At 41.9% G+C, this 25,612-nt stretch overlaps 1 protein-coding gene, 1 long non-coding RNA gene and 1 pseudogene across 3 annotated transcripts in view; 2 read left to right on the top strand and 1 right to left on the bottom strand.

Annotated features, from left to right (window-relative positions):
• ST8SIA6 (ST8 alpha-N-acetyl-neuraminide alpha-2,8-sialyltransferase 6) overlaps positions 1–22,932 on the top strand; it is a 55,459-nt gene extending 32,527 nt beyond the window's left edge. The window contains exons 1-6 of one of the 2 annotated variants that reach the window (XM_038390948.2): positions 3,038–3,575; positions 4,991–5,135; positions 10,223–10,335; positions 12,463–12,555; positions 14,800–15,272; positions 19,283–22,932. In XM_038390948.2, coding sequence (XP_038246876.1) covers positions 5,067–5,135; positions 10,223–10,335; positions 12,463–12,555; positions 14,800–15,268 — 744 coding nt within the window. In that variant the 5' untranslated portion in view covers positions 3,038–3,575; positions 4,991–5,066 and the 3' untranslated portion in view covers positions 15,269–15,272; positions 19,283–22,932. Of the gene's footprint in view, positions 1–3,037; positions 3,576–4,990; positions 5,136–10,222; positions 10,336–12,462; positions 12,556–14,799; positions 15,273–19,282 lie in introns of those variants that run through there. The other variant, XM_038390941.2, reaches the window with a different exon arrangement.
• LOC122459017 lies at positions 6,801–10,167 on the top strand. The gene is made up of 2 exons (XR_006279428.1): positions 6,801–7,458; positions 8,670–10,167. It is a non-coding gene; the product is annotated as an uncharacterized LOC122459017 (long non-coding RNA).
• A 474-nt stretch (positions 22,933–23,406) lies between the features above and the next one.
• LOC119851308 lies at positions 23,407–24,818 on the bottom strand (annotated as a pseudogene).
• Between the last annotated feature and the right edge of the window lie 794 nt (positions 24,819–25,612).

The raw sequence follows: 25,612 nt of genomic DNA, 5'->3' as shown, positions 1-25,612 counted from the left end.
GTTTCCCCAGCCTGAGTCAGGGCTACTGTGCTCTGATGCTTTTCTCTTATGGCCTACTACCTAGAGAGCCGCTTCAGAGCAGCCCAATTGCCACTCTACAAGCTATTTCTGCCCTGCTAGTGAGACAGATGTATCCCCAGAGCAACCTCTCCCTGTTCCAGGCTGACTTGTTCCAGGCTTGTCTCCACCAGAACCTCCCATTCCACACCTGTTCTAGCCCTTAAATGGAATAAGTTCCAGAAGAATCTAGCATGCTACCTTCTATCCAGTCGTCTTGTTACAGCATAAGAGGAGTCTATGAGCATTCTCACTGTTGCTATAGTAGTCTTTTTTTTTTTTTCCTCTCCTGACCAGAAATATGTACAATGAGCAGCAAAGGCTCACAAGTTTTGTCATGCTTGCAAAGATCAGGGCAGAAGTATTCAGAGGTGCAAACTCTGGGATGCACTAGTCTTCTAGGAAACTTAAGGTAATTATATGGCCTTCTACCCTAGTGCTAAGTTAGAGTAGGCTTATTGAAATTTGGGCCCATTGACTTTTACTGTAACAGTTGTATTAATTCCTAAAAGTTTAGGAAATAAGTTCCCTTCCCCCTATCTAATTTATACATAATATACACACACAAAATAAAATGTGATCACTGACCTATAAGTTTTGGTGGCTGGATGATTATCATGCATGGGGTGTATGTGTTCAAGTAACTCCCTCTCTTTTTATCTCAATCTCTTCTCCTTCCTGTTCTTTTCAAGAAGCTGGATATTAAAATTTTATAGATATCCTGCTCTTCCAGCACTTCAGAGTCTTGCAGAAGTGCTGATCTCTTAGCACATCAAAGGAAATATGTTTTCCTTTAAGATTCAGTACAGTGCTTCCTAACTAAATGTGTGCACCTTAAAAACCTGCCACACACTTTTTGGTATATTTATCAATCACTGAGAGAGAGACCTGGAACTAGAATAGCAGCTTAGAAATGATTGATGTACTGGCAGAGTTGTTTGGGGAACAGAGCTCAAAGAGATTGGTGAAATGTTTTTTGAGCCAGGAAGGGGAGGAATAGCACCACATTGTGTAATGTTGGATAGGAAGGGAGTTGCAGTCTGGTATTCAGACTTTTCACAGAATTTGGGGACATCACACACACACCCACTCCTACCTACCTTTGTATGATGAATTTTTGCCCATGCCTCATAAGTAAATAAGTGTCATGTTCTTTCTCTCCATTTCAGGGTGTCTGTCTACACTGTGCTAACAACACTTACACCAACTTCAAACTGTCCACTGGGGTGCACGGCACACCTGGCACTTGTCTTCTGGTTATTGCCTTTGTGCATCCAATGGGGGACATACTGTTTCACATGCTTGGGTATATCATCCATCCCCACAGCTGTTCCTACTTCTTATTCTGTCCTCCAGCTCACTATGGCAGAGAGATACCAGGAGCTGTAGTATCTTGTGATACAGTTTTACCACAGCTGAACGGAATGCAGATGACAAGTGACTGAGGAAGTAAGGAAAAGTGTGTCTGAACTTAGTACTACATATGAATTTTTATCAGAAATATTTTCCCATGAGACCATTCGTCTCAAGATTCAGCCTTATTCCCCTTGTTCTTTATCACCAATCAAAACATAAGCATGGCAACTTCACTAGCCTAACTCTTAACCTCTCTGCTTTAAAGCCCACCTGAATTCTTCCTCCTTTTACAGATTTACATCAATCTACGCTTGTTCTAACCAAACCAAGACTTCACTCTTCTTGGATATTACAGTGAATCAGCGAACATTAAAAAGAGATGGGTGAAAGAGCCTTGCTTTTTTCCCAGAAGGCTCATTCCTAAAGTTTGGAAACTACTGTAGGGTGGATTGCTTCTGCCCCTCAGCTTCTCTATCTAGAGTTTTTAGTCTCAGGTTCCCTAGGTAACCTGAATATTAACTACTGCATTAACATTCTTCAAAGATTTTTCATGTAACAGGTATATTGTTCGTACAACAAGCTACAGAACCCAGCTGGGTACCTCCACAGCTATAATTGGTTTTTAATACCTACACATTTCTTTTGAGCAAGATGCAGCTTCACAATTTCTTTGCTTTAATGATTTTAGGCTTTATTCATTTGTGTCAATGGAATTCAAGCTGCAGACCTTTATCCTTCATCAGCAGTCAGGCCTTAGCACTCCAGATGCAACCTACAGGTTAACTGGCCTAATATACCCCTTTAGGCCTTGAGTGGGATGGACACCCAGTCACACACCCTCCCCTTAAAGACCACATCCCTCAGAGGATGCCTTCTCCTCTGGAGTTGCTGGAGCTGGCTCCACAGGTCATCCTTGCTCCATATCACCTACCATGAGAAATAGTTTACCCCTCTCTTCCATGTTGTTTCTGAGTTTCTCCTTCTGAAATTGCATGTCTCTATGGCTACTTGTAATGCTTGCTCTGTTGCTAACAACTTTTCATGTAGCTTTTGCCTTGCAGACTCTCCCAATATCCTTTTTTCCCCAGAATCTGAGTGCTAACTGCACACTGGTTCGTCTCCATATTGGTCGCTGTATCCTTCAGCTTTGCCACTGAGAGACTTTTCCTTCCATGGAGTTCTCATATGTCTTCTCCCTCACAGCTACTTCAGCCTTCTCCACCATTTTTGTGCACCCACTCTGGGCCTTTGGCCCTCCTTTCCATATCTTTCCCTACATGTGGCTCTCTTCCTTGCAACTTTCATTCTTCTTGTTCCTCATCAGGACCCTGTCCTTCCCTGAGCTACAGCTCTGTTTGTGAGGGCATTGCCTCCTCACATCCTGCTTTCTCCACAGAAAGATAATCTGCATCCAGGTAGGTTGTAGACAACTGCAACCATCATTTTGCTGGGGGTCAGCAGTTAGCAACAATTCAGATAAATTAAGAAAAATCAGACTTTTAAAAGTAAATATATCAGCTGGTCTTTCAATTTAAAAATACAAATTTTATATATATATATATATATATATATATATATATATATATATATATATATATATTTAAAAGCACCAAAATATTTAATTGTGTTCATAATTTCTCTTAGAGAATACAGTTAATTATATTGATCCAATGGTCCAACTCTAGACAAGTGTTTCAAATTTCCAATTAAAAACTGTCTTCAAAAAAACAAATCACCCCGTTGCAGAGAGGCCAATAAAGCCCCTTTCACTGCTTAGACCATAGAAGTAGGGGCTGAGTCAGGCTTAAGCAGCGCACAAGGTCTTGTAGACATTCTTTACACTAGGATTAAAAACTTTTTTTTTTTTTTTAGACAATATCAGACTGTTTTGTAACCATACTATCTGCTCTGAGTAAGGGTAGTGGTGCTCTAAGAGCACACCAGAGAACTGTTCACCTAATTCTTCTTTGAGTGCTGATCCCTATAGTATTCCACTGAAGATTGACGCATGCGCACCATGCGTCCAGAGCTGGAGAACTTGAAAGTAGTGTCCGCTGATTAATGAATGCGCCCTTGTCTCGCCTCATGGTTTCGTCCAAGGCAATAAAGGGTGGAGCAGACCGACCACATCTCCAGTTCCTTTTCACTCCTGCATGATCCAGGTCAGAACTATTCGTGTTCTCTTGCGTGTGATGCACCTTTTAAAAAGAGTGTAATTGTGTATAGTTAGTTTTTTTTATATAGTATTTAGCTGTTTTACTGTTTTTACATAGCTTTTTATTCATTTTAGTAATTATTTAGAGTTGATTTGGGACTTCTGGGGGAATCTGTTTACTTATAAACGCCCCCTCTCCCCCGTACTCATGCATGGGGTATGGGACTGTGCTGAAGATCCCAGGCTTTAAAATCTGTGCTTCCTGCCCAAGTTCCTTCTCAATCAGCGACAAACATCAATGCTGCCTCTACTGCTTGGGAGAAGCCCATATTGTGTCCAGGTGCAGCATCCGCTAATCCTTCAGTCTGACATTCCAAGGATATCAATGCTGACCACAGGCTGACAATCTGGAAGCGTGAGGTAAAAGGGTTTTAAAGATAAAGGCCCAGAACCTCGGTGGGAATTAGGCTCTGAAGTATCTTTTGAAGTTCTGGGCCAAAATGATTCCCCAGTATCATGGACATGGTGCATTGTGAGGTGTATCGGATCCCAGAATAAGACAAAGGGCAGCAGGATCAATGGCAGATTTCAGAGTCCTGATGGTGCTGTTCACAACTTTACTGCTTTTCAAAATAATACTGCTTAGCATTTACACACACCCCTTGAAGAAATAAACTGAGTTACGAGTTGGACAATCAAGAGACCATCCTTCTAGAAGGCATTTAAATGGAGGCTGCCCTATTGATGAGATGTTTTTTGCAGACTGTGTTGTCTTTTCTCTCTCTCTCTCTCTCTCTCACCAAACACGGAAGATATCTATCTTATTTATTTATTTAACATCTGCCAAATCTTGCACAGCAGAACTGTGCTGAGTGATGGAAGACATTAATCATTAATTAATTGACTCAACCATCTAGCTGTTCTAATAGCTGAGCTACATAACCAGGTGTTTCCTTTCGCTGTTCCCACATCCTCTCTCCATCCCTTCTGATTGTTACACCCACCTCTTACATTTTTGCTGAAATCTGATTAACTCTTCAGGGCAGGGACTAACTCTTATTATATGTTTGTACAGCACCTTGCACAGTGGGGCCATGGTCTCTGATGGGGCCGCAGTGCTTCTGTAGTACTAATTTATAACAATAATAAGGGTGATTGTGGCCTATTTTCCTGGAGGGTGGGGGGGAGTGGAAAAACAAGGAAAAAGAAGGGGTTCCTGGATTTGCCACAAATCATAAAATCTTTCTTGACAAAGCTGAGCTGTTTTGTACTGGTTATAAAGCAAGTCGGGGCGGGGGGGAGGAAGTCGTTCTGAAAGGTTCACGCAGCTTTATTGGTAACTAAATTAATTAAAAACAGACTTTATTTTTCTAGTTCTCTGCCACCTCCTTATCATTCATTAGCTACACTGGTCTTTTCCAGGTTAGAACTAGCTTCCTGCTGTGATGCTGTTCACAACTTTATTGCTTCTCAAAACAATACTGCACTGGGAAGTAACATGAGTTATGAGGTGGACAATAAAAAGACTCTCCTCATCACAGAGGACATTTTTAGGATGCTGCCTGAGGTAAGAACAGTTTCTTTATCTTTCAGAACTAGAGCTGTTTTATTTTGCTCTTCAGAGGATGGACCCACCACACACACTCTCTCCTTATTTCTTGTTAACTTTCTTGTGCAAAGGTGAGGGGCTGGCTGGAACTCCTATTAGGATATGCCTACGCTGAACCGGGAAGAGAGCCTCACAGCTCAGGTCCACAGCTCAGGTTTGTACTAGCAGGGCTTGCACCAGTGCATTAAAAATAGCTGCGTAGAGGTTGTAGCTTGGGCTGGAGCATGGGCTCTCAAGCCCACTCAGTTGCACAAGTCCCGCTAGTGGACCTGGCTTGGGAGGCTCGCTGCCAGATGCAGTGTAGACGTACCTTTAGTATCCATGAACTCCCGCTGGCAGCTCAGCCACAGGGGTTACTGCAGAATGCTGCAAACTGCAACCTCTCTCAGCAGCCAGATGTGCCTCGGCAGTACTTCCAGTCCAGGGGCAACAGATCAGGTCTATGGACTGAAGGCCATTGTGCAAATTAACATTGCTCTTTTCACACCTAGTTTCAGGTGATTATGAAAAGTTTCAGTCTTCAATAGATGGTTTATATTCTTTTATTCCATGCTAATCCTGGTTACTGTGTGATGGATCTCAGGAACTGAACCAGACCTCTCTAGAACTGAAAACATGACTATGTTACAGGTTGAGCTAAAGAGACTGTTGGAGACTCTCATCCTCTGTGGATGGAGCACAGAAAGGAACATTGCCCTTTGGATCACATGTGCCTCTCCCTTCCTGAGTGTATCTGACAAATGGTTCCTCTTGACACCTCTTCAGCTTCTTATGTATGCTCAAGTACTATGGACCTGATCCTCCTCTCGCACTGATGTAAATCAGGAGTAATTTCATTAAAGTAGATAGTTACAGTGGTGTAAAACAGGTAAGTGAGAGGATAATCGGGCCTTCTACATATCCGCAGATACCAGAGATATACATGCACTTGCTATCCCAGCCAGACTAGTTTAGCCTCAGGTCCGTCTCCTGCAAATACGATGTGTTTCTGCAGTGAAACCAAGTGACAAAAAAACAAATTCTTTCTCCAACATCAAAGAGGTGCCTTTGTTCTCCAGACAAAGCCTTTTTATTGTGTTCTCTTGAGAAAAACTTCTGTAGGGACTGGCATTTACCAGCTTTCACATACTTTCTTGCTTTCCTGTATGGCACCCTCTATTGTTTCTCTCCTTCTCCCTCCCAGCACACATAGCCAGTCTCAGAAAAGGGGAAGGATAACATTAGGCACCTGAGTTTCCCCCTGGCAGTAGCAGTTCCTGGAGGTTTCCCTAGATATATGGTCCCACTAAGGGTATAATTCCATGCTTAAGCTCAGGATCAAATGTAACACACCACCCTTGCATCTACACTGCAATTGCATGGACCTAGGGTCCCAGGACCCTCAGGGCTGCAGAGTGTGAGCACAAGTCAAGCCAGGACTCGAGGTTCAAGCTCTATTGCTTTACAATGTAGATGCAGCCTTGCTTCAGTCTTGTCCTGGGAGTCTGCCAGAAGTGTCCCACAATTCTATGGACCAACCTCCTTAGTCCTTGCTATCTCAACAATTTCCAGTCGACGCTATTGAAAATGAAAGTTGCCCCGCTTGGCGTACGGTAGCAGCTGAGTTCAGCATTAACCCCTTCTATTCTGAACACCAAGCTCCCAGCACACTATCAGAGAGCCTCCTGGGTTTGCAATGGAGACTGAGCAGGGCAAGACTTTTGTAAATCGTGCTTCTTCATGGTCATGGGAGCACAGCCCAATTTTGGTGAATCTCTGGTGCAAGACCAATAAAACGGTAAACTTCAGCAAATGTACCAGGAATGACCATGTGTACCAGTAGATAGCTTTTAAAAAAGCTGGCAGCTTTAGATGGGTGCTCAGTGCAGGGAGCATAGTAAGAGTCTGAAGAGCAAGTACTGGAAGACCAGAGACAAGAACCACATCTCGAGCAACTTGCCAACATCATGGATGTCTTATGAGGAGTTTGACCGTGTGCGGGGCACTGCACCCAGCATGGAGCCAACCATGCATGATGATAACCTGGTGAGCTGGGATGGTACCCAGCTGGCCCCTGAATCCAGGATGGGGACTGATGAGAGCCAGCAGCAGGCTTCAAGAGAGGTGCATAAAGTGACTGTTCTTGTTTATGAAACCAATCCCAGAGGAGGCTGTGCATCAGGATCAATGGCAAATTCAAGGTCCCTACTCAGAAGAGCTGTTGGATTTCTCCCTCTCTGAGAACAGCCCACTGCTGAGTCTACAGCAAACCTGGTGGAGAGAGAAGCCACCCTGGAGCCTGGTAAGTTTATGACTCTGATTTACAGTTTATTACAGTATTGGGAGGGATTTCTGCTCTAGAAGCAATGCACAAGTTATGATCAGCCCTGGCTACCAGTGTGTGTGTTCGCTAATGGTGGATTGTATCACAGCACCTTGGTGTCCCCTTTCTCTCTCCCCCGCCCCTCCAATCAGGTGGAGTTCAAAATGGCGACTGGGAATTTCGAACAGTCAATCATAAACAGCTGTAAAGGGTATTTTCACTGTAGTCACAGATGTTTGTCAGGGTCATGATGTTTTTCCTTTCAGTAGTAAGGGCTTGAAATTTGCCATTCTGTAATCGCTTCTCCTTGCTCTATGGAGCCACCTGGAAACAGTGAAAAGTGTGTGTGGGAGAGGGAGGGAGAGAGAGAGAGAGAGAGAGAGAAAATAGTTTTCCATTTCCAAATCTAGTCCATTTCAGTCATAGGTAGTCAATGCAGTCAGTGGGTCACCAAATTATTTCTCCCAAGTACAAGTGGGGTGTCAGTTTTTGTCCAGAATGTGGTAGGTGCAGGGAGGCAGAAGGCTGTGGAGTTCTGCATGCTTGCATGCAGCAATAACCGGGTACAGCAATGTGTGAGTTAACACAGCATCCTGTTAATGGATTCAGACCCAGTCCTGGTTACTGATAGCTGAAAACTTTTTTTTCCTGAAGCAGGAACTCCAGATATGCAGTTACACTATGGGAAGGGTATATTTGCCAGGGCCACCTCAGTAGCTGAGTAGCCCACTCCACTCACAGATGTGCTGTTCTGTCACTATAGATTTGACTACTTCTGCTGCATACACTGCAGGTTTCCCACCAGCAGCTTGGAATAACGTCTCCCTTTGGCAATAGGGCACCACAAGAAGAGTTTTATGTCCTCCAAAGTGTGAAAGGCCTGAAATGATGGGGGAAGCCTTTTGCAGCAAGGGCACTATCCTCCCCCACATACGTGCTCCCTATGCCACTTAGTTATTAAAATGTTTATAAAACAGAAAACTGGTTGTAATTTTAACCATGCTGCTGTAACTGCAAATAACCAGGCTGTGGCCAGAGGGAATGTGGACTGAAGCATCCCCTTCACGATACATGTCGGTTCAGTTTCAAAATGTATTGTTTTATGTCCTTGTGATTCCACAAGAATTAATTCTGTGCTCCTCCACTGAGCTACTTTAGACACTAACCCTCTGTTTCTTGTCCTATTTCAGGCCACTCCACCTCTACTGCCTGCTGTTCATCAGGAATTGATCCATGGCCCGATATACCCTCACGGGCCATTCCAAACAGACCATTTCCATGATAAGTTATGATCAATGTTCTTGACACAGCAGACCAGCAGGTCCAGTACCAGAAAAAGAGGGATGAAAGCCTGGAGCAACGGCATGCTAAAAGGCAGGAGGAATTGCTGAAACCATTCTCTGAGCTCTGTCCTCCCTTAGCTGCTGCTCCTATTCCAGGAACTGCTTTGCAAGTGTCTGCTTCCTCGCTGAAACTCTCTCCTCCACCAAAGAGCCCCACACCTGATTGCCTCAGATATCTCTGCTACCACTTTACCCACAGCCAACTTTCCAACCCTAAACTGGTTGGCAACGGACCTGTAGCAGTCTGGAATAGCCAGCTTCCAGACAGTTATAGAAACCTGCTTCTGGACCAGCAAGGATGACTTCAGTTGTGTCTCTTTACATGGGAGGGTTGGGGTAAGGTGTTCACAAAGCTCCAGAAATGTCGCTTGCTTCGTGCAAAAGTTTTGGACCCACTGCTGATCCTCCCAGGTCTTATGACAGTGTGCTCGTGGCCCTGTGCCAGAAGCTCTGGTCTACATATGGGGCATCAGTGGCTATGCCAGTTGTACCAAGCAGCAGCAGCCAGTGTGAGTCTGCGATGCCAGGGTACTCCTCCTGCTACTTCATCAGGAAATCCGTTCGGTACCTTTGGTGGGACAGAAAATGCTGCTGAAATGTCCACCAGTGCCTCATGGATGCTTTGCCTGGCACAAAAGTGAAAGTACAAGCAAGAGAAGTTCTTCAGAAGGTGTCTCCTCCATGCCATTGGCTCCAGTCATTAGGAATGCACAAACCACAATGATTGCTCGGCAGGCTCGGGCTGTTCAGACTTCCTGTAATAGGAAGGGTGGGCAGTAAAGTTTCCCCCCCCCACAGTCCATCACAGTCAGAGGGCTAAAGCAGCACTTGTGACTCTGGGATATGGTTGGTTTGGCTCAGGTCTGTGTGTAGCTGTGTGGATGCCAGAGCCCCAGGTTGAAGCATGGGTTAGAAAAGTCTTAACATAGTGTTTAAAAACAGTGTAGATGCTTAAACCCAGGATTCCTTAACAGGTCAGTAGACTCGAGTCCCACTAACCCTGAGTCCCGCTAAACCTGGGCTTACATTGCAGTGTAGACATACCCTGTGTCCCTTAGGGGATACTGTCCATAACAGGAGTGTTATATGGTAAATGTATATCAAATATGTTCTGAGAAAAGAAACAAAGCAAGTTATTTATATTTTTTTTTCAATTTTAACAATGCAAAGTGACGTCCCCAAACTATTAAAAGCAAAGATAGCAGCTCAGTCCATTCTTGCTCATTCCACCTCTGTTACCTCTGACTGTGGCAGACGTGTGCCGCATTCTGTGTGCGTTCTCTGCAATTTACTGGCGTTAGCCTGCAAGTAGTTCTCGTTCTGATTCCATATCACTAGAACTGCCCCCCCCAAAAAAACCCCACCCTAAACTCTGTTCATGCTCTTTTTGTTCTTTTCAGTCCCCACCCCTTTTGGACTATCCTTTTAAGCACTGTGCAGTGGTTGGAAATGGGGGCATTCTGAAAAACTCCAGTTGCGGAGCTGAAATCGATCAGTCTGACTTTGTATTTAGGTAAGAGCTGCCAAACGCTATTGGGATTAGAGTGCTTGAAGGGACTCTGTCAAGATTGGTAGGCCAAAAAGTAAACCAAAGTGCTATGGTTAGTGGGCGTGCACATGCCCACCATCCCCGTCTCCCCATCCTCTCAGCCTGTCTGCCCCATTCTTCAACACAATAGCCACGCATCATGTTCTGCTCTGCTCTCTTCTTATACGCACTCAGAGTAATGAAATTTACAGAAGCAGAGAAAAGCGCACATATATTCACACTCCTGTGATTTCAGGGAATGCCAGCAATTCTTTCCCAAGTGTCTGACTACTGGATCTTGCCCGCAAGCTCAGATTTAACTTATCACCACATTTGAGGTGGGGAAGGAATTTTTCCCTGGATCAAATTGGTAGAGATCCTGGGGGGTTTTCACCTTCCTCTGCAGCATGGGGCACAGGTCATGGAAATGATGGATTCTCTGTAACTTGAAGTCTTTAAATCATGATTTGATGTCTTCAGTGACTTGGCCTGAGGTCAGGGATCTATTACAGGAGTGGGTGGGTGAAGTTCTGTGGCCTGCAATGTGCAGGTCAGACTAGATGATCACGATGGTCCCTTCTGCCATTAAAATCTGAGTCTATGAACCTGGATGTGTTCTAGTTTGGGAGTTGAGGGTTGAGGGGTATTTTTAGGGTTGAGGGGTATTTTTCTTTTGATCAGGAGAAGAGATTTTTTTTTTTTTTATTGTGACCCAAGCTAGCATTAAACATTACATGCTTGCCCTTGCCTTAGTCTTCATGCCAGGCACCTTAACCTTCTTGAGCACTTTTGAAAATCCCCTAGGCCCTTATTGGCATTTTCAACTACCTTTGAAAACTGGTTTTAGGAGCCTAAGTCACTTTTTGGGTACTTTTACAAATGTTACCAATTGACATTCAGGGGACTACTCACAGGCATAAAGTCAAGCATATGGTTACATGTTTTGCAGGATTGGGGCCTTGGGCTTAGGTTTTTAGGCCTTGCAATGCTGAGTGGAGCAAGGCTTAGGGGAAAAGTTTTTAAAGGTGTTTAGGTGCCTAAAGATAGGAGTTGGGCACCTCTGCACTTTTGAAAATCCCTATAGGCACCTAACTGCCTCCTGAGGTACCTAAGGGTATGTCTGTTCTGCAGCTGAGAGCAAGCCTCCCAGCCTGGGTAGACAGACCTGGGCTAGTGAGGCTTGAGCTAGTACACAAAAAATAGCAGTGTGGATGTTGCAGCTTGGGTGGCAGCTTGGGCTCTCGAGCCCACCTGACACTGTGGGTCTGAGCTTGGGTGGCAGAGATTCCTTTTGAGTCTCACTCCAGGTTGTGGAAGTAAAATTCCCACTTTGTTCTCCACCAGAAACTTTCTAATATGTGAACGAGCGACAACCTTGCAGGCAGGCCTCTTAGCCCACACCCATCTCCACTGGATTTTGTCACCTTTCTTATTTTTGACTTACATCTGTGCTTGTAAATAAGACAAAAGAGAAGCCTTCCCGTGTCTAATTTAGATGATTGGCTTGAATAGAAGTGCTAAACCTAAATGTAGCAGGTTTTTAAAGAACATAAGTGTTGGTAAACATAATTCAGACTAAAACTTTTTCTTCTTTACCTTTAATAGAAATTGAGTATTTACTACTGAATCAGTAGTTGGAATGCATTAGTAGTTGGACACCTTTTTCCATTTTCATCTTTGATGCAGGCAATAATATCACTATGCCAATTGCATCTTTAGTATTAATCACACTGTTTTTAGTCAGAAAACTACAGAAAATCTTTAGAGGAGCTGCATTACTTTATCTTGGAAGGAAATAGTGGCAGGATATAGTGTAGTGGTTAGAGCAGGGGAACTGGGAGGTGGGACTTCCTGGGTTGTTGTTAGCTTGGCTACTGACTTGTGTGATTTGGAGAAAATGTGACACTCTGTACCTCAGTGTACTCGTCTGTAAAACCGGTTAAATACTTATTTTCAGGAATGTAGTGAGGGTTCATTAATATTTATTTATTTATCGGGTGCTTAGAGGGAGGTGATTATGTAAATGTTATGATGCAGTCGAGGAATTTGCATAGAATAACAGCAGGGCATTTGTGCTGGGGTTCTGTTTAAATAACTGTTTCTAAATCTCAGGTGTAACCTTCCCCCAACCACAGGAAGTGTTAGCAAAGATGTTGGCAATAAAACAAATCTCGTGACTGTTAATCCAAGTATCATAGCACAGAAGTAAGTATCACCACAATTTTTGTTCCTGTGTAATGTTGTTTAATTGTTTGACATGCTTTAGATTTTGTTATTAAACCCTTTGGGAAGCTATTGCAGTGGGCAATGCATTCTGATTACTTCATTAGTGATCCTTAATTCCCAGCTAAAAACCATACAAGTGAATGGAAGCCCATTAAACAAGTCCTTTTGGACAGAAATTAGTCAACAATACAGAGATTAGCAGTGCCTCTGTTTGCACCCACCACATGTTCCTAACCAGGAGCAGTAGCAGCATTTCTCATCTCAAATTCATTCTCTAAAGCTGGCATTATAGCCATGATTTAGGAAAGCCCTTAAGCAAAAAACTGAGCTTATTGCTTATTGACTATCATTTAGGGTCCATCTATGGGATTTATCATTAAGCATGTGCTCAAGTGCTTTCCTGAATTGGGGCCTAAATTTCTATAATGCATTGTCTGAACACTAAAGAATCCAACCAAAAGTAGATCTCCCTTTTTTTTTTTTTTTTTTCCCTCCAAAGTATTTTGCTTGCTTCCCCTTCTTGGGAAGAAAACAACAACAAAAGTCTGATTAAAACTTGCTAATTATTGTATAACCTTCAGTTTCACATTGGGCCATTAGCTGTTCTAGCTAGTGCTTATCTGCCAAATGAATCTGTGTGGTATGTTGATATTTATTGCTTAATAATCTTACAGCATCTTACAGTTTGTCTTCTCTGTATTCCTCAAACAGACCAATCAGACAAAATTGACTCTAGCTTAAAAGTGAGGTGAAAACAATTGAATACACAGAAAACTGAAGTTTTGTTGTAGCCATGTTGGTCCCTGGATATTTGAAAGAGAGAAAGTGGGTGAGGTAATATCTTTTATTGGACCAGTTTCTGTGTCTCTCAACATCAGAAGTTGGTCCAGTAAAAGCTATTACCTCCCTATCTTGTCTCTCTAAAAGAAGTTTGTCATTGAATCAAGGAGATAGCCGGAGTCTTTGGAATAAATTCCGTTTTGATGCACTTGCAACCCTTACTGATGTAAATGGAGATGTATTAATGGCTTATACCAGCAGTGAATTTTGCCCATTGACTTCAATGGGGTTGCAAGTAAAAGCAAAAGCAGAGGTTTGGCATAAGAAGGTAGTTTCACTGGTGGCTATCAAAGCTATTTATTGCTCTTGGGCTTAATCACGATGTTCCACTAAGTTTTTACTCTGGTTTTTATTCAAGCGAATCTCGACTGAAGTTAACAGCATCAACCTTCATAAGGACTCAATAAAAATGAGTCAGGACTTTGGGATTTGGCCATTTCAATTTTATTTTTCAGGGAAAGCTGTAAGTGCCTTAGAAGGAGGAGAGGGAAAGGATTGTCTAGAGAACTGCTCTAATTTTAATCACTTCTAATTAGCAAGCTAAGTGTGGGGTTCTTCTCACAACGCTGTAGTTGAATTATATCAGCCATTCTGTTATGAACTGTGTTTTCAAGGCATTTACAGTACAGATGTAAAAACTATTGCAGGGCTGAAACAAAGTCCCAAAGCAAAATCACTTTGACCATTTTTCTTATATTGCAGAATTTTGGAGAGCTCAACAGTTTGACATGAGATCTGGCAATTCATTAGAAGTATGGTCTGATCTTCAGAAGTGCCAAGTCAGTGAGAGCTTTGGGTGTCATCAGCTTGGAAAATCAGTCCAGTAGTATTTAAAAAGCAGCTACGGTTCTGATTCTGCAAAGACTTAAGTGTGTGCTTAACTTTAACTCCGAGGACTATTCACATACTTAAAGTTAGGCACATGCACAAGTCTTTGCATGGTTGCAGCCTACATTTGTAAAGCAGCTACCACACATTTGTAGTAACTACTTTGCATAAAGATTTTTAGGTATATGCTAATGTGCACATTTTTAAATGTGTGCGGTTTCTCGCACCTTCCTTTTGAAGACATGATTCTCGACTAGGTGGACCACAGGTCTGATTTGGTATGGCAACTCCTGTGAAATTAAGTAAATTGCATAGTGAATTTGTGGTGATTAAATAATTCATATAAAGCCAGATTTTCATAACAGCACATGCAAAACTGTGATCGTATCATTTACAGTTACTACATGTACAGATTAAATGGCAGTAATAGTGCTCACAGATTACGTGCTCAAGCAGTTGTGAAAATCTGGCCTGCAATAATAAATTGTTGAATATTGAATTCAAGCATTTTTCCCTCTAAAACTGATTAAGTTCACTAGGCATTTTATTTGACAGATACAACAAACTGAATGAAAAGAAGGTGACATTTCTGGAGAACATTGCAAGTTATGGAAATGCTTTCCTTTTATTGCCAGCGTTTTCCTTCAAAAGCAACACAGCTGCTTCTTTCAAAGTATACCACACTCTACAAGAGTTCAGAGCAAAGCAGAGGGCGATATTTTTTCATCCCAGGTACCTGAAAAGTCTAGCCCAGTTCTGGAGAACTAAGGGCGTGAAAGCATACAGATTATCTTCTGGTTTTATGATTGCTAGTGCTGCTATTGAACTGTGTGAGAACGTGAAGTTGTATGGCTTCTGGCCTTTCTCTAAAACCACAGAGGAGATGCCAATCAGTCACCACTATTATGACAACCAACTGCCCAAGCCGGGTTTCCACGCGATGCCCAAAGAATACAACCAGATTCTCCAACTTCATGGGAAGGGCATTGTGAAGCTGCAGTTTGGTAAATGTGACTCAGACTAAAAAGGTACATCAGATTCCTCAAAGATAAAACGCTTCCGTTTAAGTTTCAGGGCAAAACTGCCTTTTCTGCAACCAGGTGGTGTTCCCCATATATGCACATTATTCCCAAAGAGTTTATGAGAGTTAGAGCGAGAAATGACTGCTCTGCCTACATGTACAGTACCAAAGGTTTGGGTCAACTCCAACTTTTTCTTCCACATTGTCAACTTCTGAAGGGTGCATTGCTGCATACATGAACGATTGGCAGCACCATCCACGATTGCCACAACTCAGTCTATCAATAGCGTTCTATTGCCCCAAATGTGTGCCCGCCAGTCTTTTGTGTTTTGTGATGGATTCCTCAAGGTGTCCTGTTTTGACTAAAAGTGGGCTATTTTATTGAAGACCAACACATTCTACCACTTGAAAGAGAGAAGAGGTAAGATTCTGGTGCTGCCTAAACCTTTCTACACTGTTCCAACAGTGTACGGGACCATAAAAAGGGCCAAGCAGTCCATGGAGAAATTCACCCAGAGAAAAGGCAGCGTATGGAACCTTTTGCCCCCCACTTACATGTCCCTGCAGAGTGGCTATGCCAGGTTGGCACAAGGAGAGGGAGCGAGTTCAGTACTCTGTGTTGCTACAGTTCTGATCTGCAGAGCAGCCGGTTGACGAAAGTGGAGAAGCTGCCATAGGTTACAGCAGCTCTTGGGACTGCTGTAATTTACTTTGGGGATTGCACTGGCCCACAGAGCATCCCAGAATCATAGAGGCATGAAGCACTGCACCCTCTTTGCCTGGGCTGCGTCTTTGTTCTGCATCCTAAGAGATGCAGCACAGAACTTGGCCCCAGATCTTGAGCCAATTTACTGAGTGCAAATTACAGTTGACTGTGGAAAGATTTGGTTGTGAGATTCTTTTGACCTGTTGACAAAACACAACCTGCCAATATCCTTCAGCTACATCAAAATTTCCAGCTCAACATCTAGTACTGTTGCTCACTATGACTCTCCAAAATGACTCCTAGTCACTAGGACTTTGACTCTCCAAAAGATGGGAGTCCAAACACCAATAAATAGGTTTACAATGAGACCTGAATATAGTATTCTAATTGGACTGATATAATCTTTCTCCAGTATTTTTCAAGTTGTATAAAAGAAAACTGCCCAGCAATCTGAAAGTTCAAAAGCTAAGAAATACTTTTTCTTCTGTCTAGACTGTGAAATTTATTTCAAAATGGTTTTCAGTGCTATTTAGAAAACGCACTTTCAAATATATATTTCACAGTTGCTTCATAACGATAAGATTGCTACCTTTTAAACTTTCAGACTTCTGGGCCAAGCCAAATAAGCACAATTTTCTTCCAGTGGTTTCAGATCTTCCCATGTTCAAAAGTATAAAACAGAATGAGGATTGCTTATACATAACATTACAATACCTAATAGAATGGGGGGATGGGAAGGTACACACTTACACGTGCGTGCACGTGTGCACACGCATTACTAGGTTATACTTTTTAACTTGTAAAAAGGAATGGAATATAGGGAATGTTGAGAAATACATAATGTATTTTGTAATCACACATACAGTTGCTATGCTTTTTACATCTTGCGGTTTCCCCTGTTTGCACTTCATATAATATTCATCATGATAACTATGTCGTATAACTTTAATTATAGTAACTATGCCAGCTAGGAAAATGAATAGAAAGCCATTTATGAATTTTTCATCAGAATGGAGCACATAGGAGTCACGAAAAAGCTAAAGCGTATGTATGGCTGAATTAAACACTGTCAATGCTTGATAGATTGAGGATCTGAAAACCATTTCTGTGGCCAGATTTGCACGGTAAACTGCAAAAAAAAACAATCTGAGGAGTAAATTGCACTGCCCTAACACTGAAATTTTGACTTAATGGCTTGTATTTCCAAAAGGAAAGAATTTAATCCTTTAACAACAAAGAAGTGAAATGTTTTATTAAGATATACTATAGAGACGGTTGAAATTTTTAATGAAGCTTTTTCATTGAAAAATGATCTTGTAAAAATCAGATGTTTCATAATTTTTTTAAAAATATTCCATTCTGGCAAGCACAAGGATTAGGTCTGGGTCTGTTCCCTGAATGTGTGTGCAACTGGGGCAGGTTCCTTAGACTCTCTTCCCCCTTGGGGCACCCACAGAGGTTTCAGTCATAATCTTGCCCACAGTGTTCTCTCTCTGCAGCTGTAAATGAGCACTGTGTTTTGTTGACCTCAATTGAGCAATGCTCTCATATACTGTAGCAAAGTGGCAGGATTCTCCTGTTGACCCACCCTTTTAGCAGAGGTTCGAACCCTGCAGGGAGATGGTAACTGATTCCTGATAAATCCTTGTAGCAGGTGTGGTTTGTTAACCCACCCTGGCGATAAGGGAAGGAAATTAGAGAGAGGAAACTATGGTTTGGGCTACTGATGTGTTGTCAAGGAAACCCAAGGAGTAGTCAGGAAGAAAGCTTAGCCTGAGGCTTACGTTTCCATTGCAACTTGAGTCACCCATAAAGGCAAACCCCAGGAAGAGGGGAAGATTGCATTTCATACTGTGGGCTAAATCTTCCAGCCATGTAATCTGACGCAGATCCACTGATGTCAATGGAATAGCACCATTTTCCACCAGCTGATGACTAGTATGTGTAGAATCAGTTCAGAGCAGTATGGGAGCTCCATCTACTTAAATACATCCTCATGCATGCACGTCCTTAGGCACACACGTATTTGCACTAGAATACGTGCAGACTTTCTCACAGAGAGAAAATGAGAGATCCAGCAGAATCCTGGAATTTCATTAAAAGAATGATCTAGAAGTGTTTCTCAATGACTGGCCCATGGATCGGCACCAGTCCCTGACATCTCCCTGAAACAGTTGAGGAAGGCAGTGAGCTGGTCCCTGGTATCAAAAAAGTTGATCTAGATTATTTTGTATTAAATAACTAAGTCATTTTTGCTATGGCTCTGTGGTTGAGCAGAGTCTTGTTTGCTCATTGGTTAAACCAGATTAGCCTGGAGGATTCAAATAAACATAGGCTCCAGAGGAGAAAAATAGCCCCTTTCCATGCATAGAAATAGCAGGAAGAAGAATTGGCTTCAAGAAAAAAAGTCAAATGATAAATTAATTAGTCTGGCAAAAATCCTATTGTTCAGAAGCCTCATTCAAGTATCTGGATAAGCAAACATGCCAGATGTTCTGCTTGCCAGAAAGAGACAAGGAGACTGGCTCCAGACTGAGGGGTGTCTGACCTAGCATTAAGCTGCTGCTCACTGGGGTAGGTGGCTGAGCAGGAATGAAGCAGGGAGGACTGAGCCACCTCAGAGGTAAGAGGAGGAGAGGTGGCTAAGCAGGTTAATATTACTGGGCTACCCATCAGAGGAGGGGCTGAGCAAAGTGATGGAGTTGAGCTGCTCCTTGGTGAGGATGGGGATGGGTATCATTGATACTAGCAAAGCCTCAGTAGGTAGGGCCAGACAGAAAGGTACAGCTGAATATGCCTTCATCTGAGCCTCAGTTTGAATATTTGAGGTCAGTGGTGATTGTGGAGCCTAATAATTGGGGTTGGGCTTTTCAGCTGTAGTCAGATGGTCCAAAGGCAGCTAGTTTTGATAAAAAGGCAAGCAATAATGTGACTTTCCAGCCAAGCTAGAGAAGACTATGTAGCAACTTAGGGAGCCATGCAACTTTAGCAGCAGCTGCCATTGCTATAGTACTGCATATAAGTCCTGATCCAGCATACTTCAGCATGTACTTAACTTTCAGCTCACGAGTCAACTCTGTGAACTCAGTGGGACTACTCACACACTTAAAGGTAAGCATGTGCTGAAGTGCTATGCTGGATCTGGGCTGCAATGGGAATGATAATGCCGGTGAAGATAAATTGTTCTTGTCTAATTAGCAAGCTCAGAATAGATGTTTACTTTTATTTACGTTTACTTTCTTACTTTACTTACTTACGTTTACTTATGTACAAGAAACAGTAACATTTGTTGTTTTTTGTTTTAATTCCAGGGTGGTGATGCCAAAGGAGAAAATTTGTGTGTATATCAGAAGTTTGGTATTGGATTTGATATGATGATTTGTGATTATAATGCACTATTATAATTTGGGAATATTTTACACTTAAGGAGAAAAATGAATGATTTTTGACATAGTGATTGCTATGTTTTTGAACTTCTTGTGATCAAAATTGTTTATGCAAACAAAATTTATCTGGAAAATCTTTGGACTATTTGTTAAATTGAACAAAGCACAATCTTAAGATGGTGCCACTATGTGACATTTTGTAATTTTTGCTTGTCAAATTATTATAATTTTGAAATGTTTTGACATTTTTGTTCATTTCACACAATGTGGACAAAAGTGTGTATTTATTAGCTCTGTGGTCTGATGTTTACATTTGGCAATTAACTTTTTCTACTGAAGGCCTTGATCCTGCAAATTCCTCCACTAAGTAGAGTAATTATTCCACAATCAAAATGACTTTTTTCTGCAATAGAGTGCCCGTGCCCTCTACTGGCACAGAGACCACTTAAAGAGAGAGAAAATGAGTCTGCTCTACAGTCTTAACTAACAGGCAGTTGGCGCTTAGCTCATGCAGTAGAGGCTCATGCTAGGTTCAATCCTGCCCGCCGACAACCAGGGTGTGTCGGTGTTGCAAGTGGGACTTCTCCGGGATTTCAACTCGGAAGAAGAGTCTGAAGCTCAGGACGTGCTTCCTCAGCTAAGGGAAGTATGTAACCTACGCGCCTTCTGGGTGTGGTGTTCTGTCCCCTCTAGTGGGGGGTGGGGGGAGAGAGAGACTGTGACTGACTGACTGCTCTATAGCCTTAGCTAACAGCCAGTTGGCTTTTAGCTTGAGCCGTAGAGGCTCGTGCACTGAGCTCCAGAGGTCCTCCGTTCGATTCTGCCCGCTGACAACGGGCATCTGTTGGCGTTATACCCACACTAGGGTGTTATACCACTAGTCAGTTTCCCCAAGTAGATAAGCCCTTACCCATGTGTTTAATTTTGTGCACTGTGAGTAAACTCATGGATGTAATGGGACTACTTGTTTGCATGTGTGTAAGTGTTTGCAAGATCAGTGGCCTATGGTGGTTGTGGGGGTTTGTTTGTTTTTTTTAAACCAATTTAGTTAATTGTATTCTCTTCTTGGTTCAGTTCAACTTCTGCTAAGGACAATGGGCTAGATTCTATGCTGTGCCTCCCAGAACCCTGGTAGTGCACACCACTATGGGCATTTCTCCTCCACCCCAGACGTGCATCCCGGTCCGCATACAAAATGGACCTGTCAGCCAAAGAAACCAACTGCAAAACCTCAGTCACCCTTGGCATTTCTTCCTGCAACTCACTGACATTCAGGCATAAAATCTTCCAAGGAGTTAGGACATCTGAGGCATTCCATTAAGACTCACCAGTAGAGCTCTTCCAGTGTCCTGCCCCAAGCCACATGCCCTATGCCAGGGATTGGAATGGGGGTGGGGTTGTGTATGGACAGCCCCATACCAGTCTTGTGATGAAGCAGTTCTCCTCTGGCCCCTTGTGGCTCCTGTATGGTCCCTAAACACCAGTGGAGATTATAGGGGCCAGAGCAGAGGCAAAGTTGGCCCCACTGGAAAGAGCCCTAGATACTTTAGTGGGAGTTGAACTGAGTCTTTGCTCCTGTGCTTTTGATTTACAGGAAGTGATGTTCCTTTGCACATTATTACTCACAGATTGTAATATAGAATAGGACAAAATTCTAATAACTCGTTTCTGCTAGCAGCAGAATCTCCATGATCTCGTGGAAAGTCTATTCAATGATCAAGCCAAATATATAATTTTTTTATCCTTTGTACATATTCTGCTAAATCTCAGATATTTGTTTACTAAATATCATCTTTGACCAGATAACACTAATTCTTCATTCTACATTAGATTAAACATTAAATATTCCAATCATTGAGCTTAACTGAGAGCAAAGTATTGGGGAAAAGACTGTTTAAATAAAGTGTAAAAAAATTATTATTTTTTCTTTAAATTTTATCTGTTATAGAAATATTCCTATACTCCTGTGAAATTGAAGTATATTTAATATCTTTGTAATTTACACATTTTATATATGCATTTTTATAACTGCTTCATATTTGGCCCTTATATTTATATTCTTAATGTTAATTACATCAAATACCTAATTTAAATTAAATTCTATTAGAATGAGACCGAGAAGTTACAAAATATTTTTCCAGAAATAGAAGGGGAAAAAAAAGTGATGCATCCCAATGGCAGAATTTTGAGACTATCGCATTGAATTCTCCATTAATGAAGTAATTCTTCACCTGTCATTCTGAACAATTGCTTCCTGGATTTACTTCCTCTAGAAAAGTCAGACCAAATAAAGACCCATGTTACACCAAGAGACTTCTTTATCCTGGTGGTTTCAGAAGTGAGAGAATCTTTCTTCCATTTGCCTTTTTATTTATAGGAATTATTCCATTGGAAAAAACTTTGGGTTTTCCCCCCCAAATTTGCCTTTCCTGTGACTCCCCCAGTTTATTACAGAATAACCCAATACAAAACGCTTACAGACATACTAAGGGACAGATTTTAAAACCTAGCCTCCCATTTGCAAGGATAGTTTGTGAATTCAAATAATGTCACCTAACATCCTGATCTGCAACTGAATCACCCGAGTGCACCCCTGCACTCCTGAATTCACACACTGTGGAATCCAAGGTGATAGACACAGGTGCAGGGGTGTATAGGGTAGATCCAGTTCCAGAATCTAGCTCTTTGAAATCCAGCTACCTGATTGTACATATCAGTTAGACATCTTGGTGAGATTAATTGTGCCTGTAGACAATTGCAAAACTGATAAGTACAAAATCATGGTTGCAAATTCAGATACTGGTTGAAGCAGATTTAGGAGTTAAGCTTCTTTACAGACCATCTCTACTTTTGTTTTAGTCCATGTGATGCACAGACTGTCATGTAGTTTAGAATCTCCCCATTTACCACTCTCCCTTAATTTCAGTTTACAAGTGAACATACATTTTCATTTTCAAGATAATTCCATGCATCATAACACATAACTATGGTCTCAGAAAGGTTTAAAACTTGTGTCCCTTGCCTGAAGTTTCAATGTCTCCAAAATGTGTATTGTTTGGGTTCACTTTTATTTTTTTTATATGTGAATATCACACTAGTTATTACACATCCTTTGAGCGGTTAGGACTGTGCATTTCACCAGAAAAAATGATGCTGATAGTGTAGGCTCTGCTAATGTTATTTCCAAAAAGGTCTCTTAAAAATCTATCATTGCACATTCTTATGCTTTAAGATCTACACTTGTTATTGTCTGTTCTCGCATATTAGGATGGTACAGTATAATGTATAACTGTCTAGCATTTAGGAGGAGGCATGCAATGCCCCTCTACTGTACGTGTGCATCACCACTTGCTTTTATAACAGGAAACTGAGGTGAAGTTGTATTGTTGAGACATCAGTCAGTTGATTTTAATTTATACTTTGTTTTATGTTTTTAAGTGTCTAATGATTTTATGTCAAAAACACATTGGTTTCACAGTTATGATGCATTCTTAGGACACTGCACCAGTTCCATATTGTTCTGTAATGGAATATTTTTGCAATTTCTGTTTGGAAATAAAGACTTGTTAGACATACCTGTGTGCTTCTTTTCTTATCCTTAAGACGTATCTATTAAAAAAAACAGTCATTGAACTAGAAACCCCATGTTGGCCTTTAGTTTGTGCAATAAAGCCCTACTTTCTGTTGATTTATTTGGTGCAGGTTTTCATTGACTAATTCTGTTGGGGTAACTGTCGCCTGCTTAACTAGTTAAAATGTTAACTAGAAAAGGTCTTGAACCTCTTCTTCCGGGTAGAGCATAGTTTTATCCCCTAAAGAACACAAATAGACCATTGAGATGTTACTCTACTGCAGCAATCATTAGAGCACAGCTCTAGAAAGAATATAAGCATTTCAGGAAGATACAGCTATTTTGAAACAATAAGGACTCTAAAGTGACTTTCAGCCGTAGTCCTACCATGGTCCTGTCCCCTCCCTCTTGATGGCTGGTACCCATAAGGAGGTTAGCAAGGACTGTGGACATGCCTGGCCCTGGCTCCAGCTCCTTGCACCTACCTCTCCTTGTGCATCTGTGCAAAGGGCCAGTCAGAGTCTGACCCTAACCTGGGCTAAATCGAAAATCATTTCAAGATCTTCTCAGCCAGTTCCCAAGCATTTTAATGCAAAAATAGACTGTCCCCCAAAGCCAGGCTAGAGATATATCAATGTTGAGAACATGCAGACCTCGACCTTGTGCTTAGCAACTTTTCATGGAGCAGAAAGAGTAATGTCAGATCTGTGTGAAGCAGCTCCCCTCTTGCCAGTTAAAGAGCAGAGAACCCAGTTCTTGAGGTAGCTATCACTTTCAGTAAGATATTTGGTTTTCAAAAGATGGACACTGTCTCTCAGAACCTACCTACAGGGTCAACTTTATACTTCTGCAACAGCCAGGCATTCCTCAAATGAACTAGCAGCATCTAATCCCAGATAGAATATTCAAGAGTACTGCTGTCAGGTTTACCAACCTGTAAATCAATACAAAAAGGCTATTTATTTAAATATATTCTTTCAACAGCAAATATTTATTCCTTCCCTACTTGGGTACCCCACAGAATAAGAACCTCACTTTTAGGAACAAGCTGATTTTTAACACCTTGTTCATTGGCTGAAGGTCTGAGTCCTTCATCATTATACCCTGGGGAAGTTGGCTTCAGGATGCTTTGGGCATTACTCTCCACAAGAGGGCGCCAAGCCACTTCACCAGTCAGTAGCGGATCCTCTCCATTTATAGCATCCAGGTACTGCATCTGCTTGCACACATTCTCCACTAGCAGTTCCAGCTGCCTTGGGTCCTCGGTGCTTATTGAAAAGGTTTCTCCAAAGGGCTGCTGCCAGTACATGGTCATCAGACAAAATCCCCTCATCATACCAAAATATAGCTGCCTAGAAATTTTGTCAGGCTTCTCACTGTCTTTTAGAGTAACAGAATCAATCCCCATCACCTTACCACGCTATTCAACATCTTCCCACATAGAAGGAACTATATAGCGACACATGTATTTCCCAGCTTCACCCTCCTGTTTCATTCGTACCAGACATATACAGACATGAAGTGGGGCTACTAGAAACCATGAGTTCAATGTATCGGGCGTATGGCACCTGTGAGAGAATTCCTCATAGTCAGTTCTCTCCACACAGCAAGTGTATATGTGCAGAGCTGCTATCTTAATCTTCCATTTGTTATATTTCAGTGGTCCTGTGAATCCCATTGCTTCTAGTGCAGTAGGTTAATAATGCCCTAGACTTACCTCTACTGCAAGGTTATCAATGGTCTGTATATTTACAGAGGTTCTCAAATAGAGCTAGAAATGGGGGAAAATTGGACTGTACTTCAAGTCAATAAATAAATATAAATATATTCTGTTCCATAAATACCAGCAATTGCAGACCACAAGCAAATATTTTCCATTCCTGTGTGGGGATACCCTTTGTTTCTTTGCTTCATTGTTTTGAACAACTTGGAAATGCCTTTTTTTTATTTTAGTGGATTGGTTAAAAGAAAGCAAAGATTTTTTAAAAATCAATCATTGCTGCTTTTCTCTTTTCAAAAAATGAAAAGTTAAACATTTTCAAAACAGCAATTAAATGAAAATATGACAAACTCCTGGTTTGAAGGTTTAGATACTAAGGTTAGAAGGGACCATTCTGATCATCTAGTCCGACCTCCTGCACAGCGCAGGCCACAGAATCTCACCCACCCACTCCTATGAAAAACCTCACCCATGTCTGAGCTATTGAAGTCCTTAAATCATGGTTCAAAGACTTCAAGGAGCAGAGAAGCCTCCCTCAAGTCAACCATGCCCCATGCTACAGAGGAAGGCGACAAACCTCCAGGGCCTCTCCAATCTGCCCTGGAGGAAAATTCCTTCCCGACCCCAAATATGGCAATCAGCTAAACCCTGAGCATATGGGCAAGATTCACCAGCCAGATACCCAGGAAAGAATTTTCTATAGTAACTCAGATCCCATCCATCTAATATCCCATCTCAGGGGATTTGGCCTATTTACCCTGAATATTTAAAGATCAATTACTTACCAAAATCCCATCATACCATCTCCTCCATAAACTTATCGAGTAGAATCTTAAAGCCAGATAGATCTTTTGCCCCCACTGCTTCCCTTGGAAGGTTATTCCAAAACTTCACTCCTCTGATGGTTAAAAACCTTCGTCTGATTTCAAGTCTAAACTTCCTGGTGGCCAGTTTATACCCATTT

Source organism: Dermochelys coriacea, chromosome 2, assembly GCF_009764565.3.
Source record: "Dermochelys coriacea isolate rDerCor1 chromosome 2, rDerCor1.pri.v4, whole genome shotgun sequence".
In the NCBI taxonomy this organism is placed as follows: Eukaryota; Metazoa; Chordata; order Testudines; family Dermochelyidae; genus Dermochelys; species Dermochelys coriacea.
This window is presented reverse-complemented; position numbering and strand designations above follow the sequence as displayed.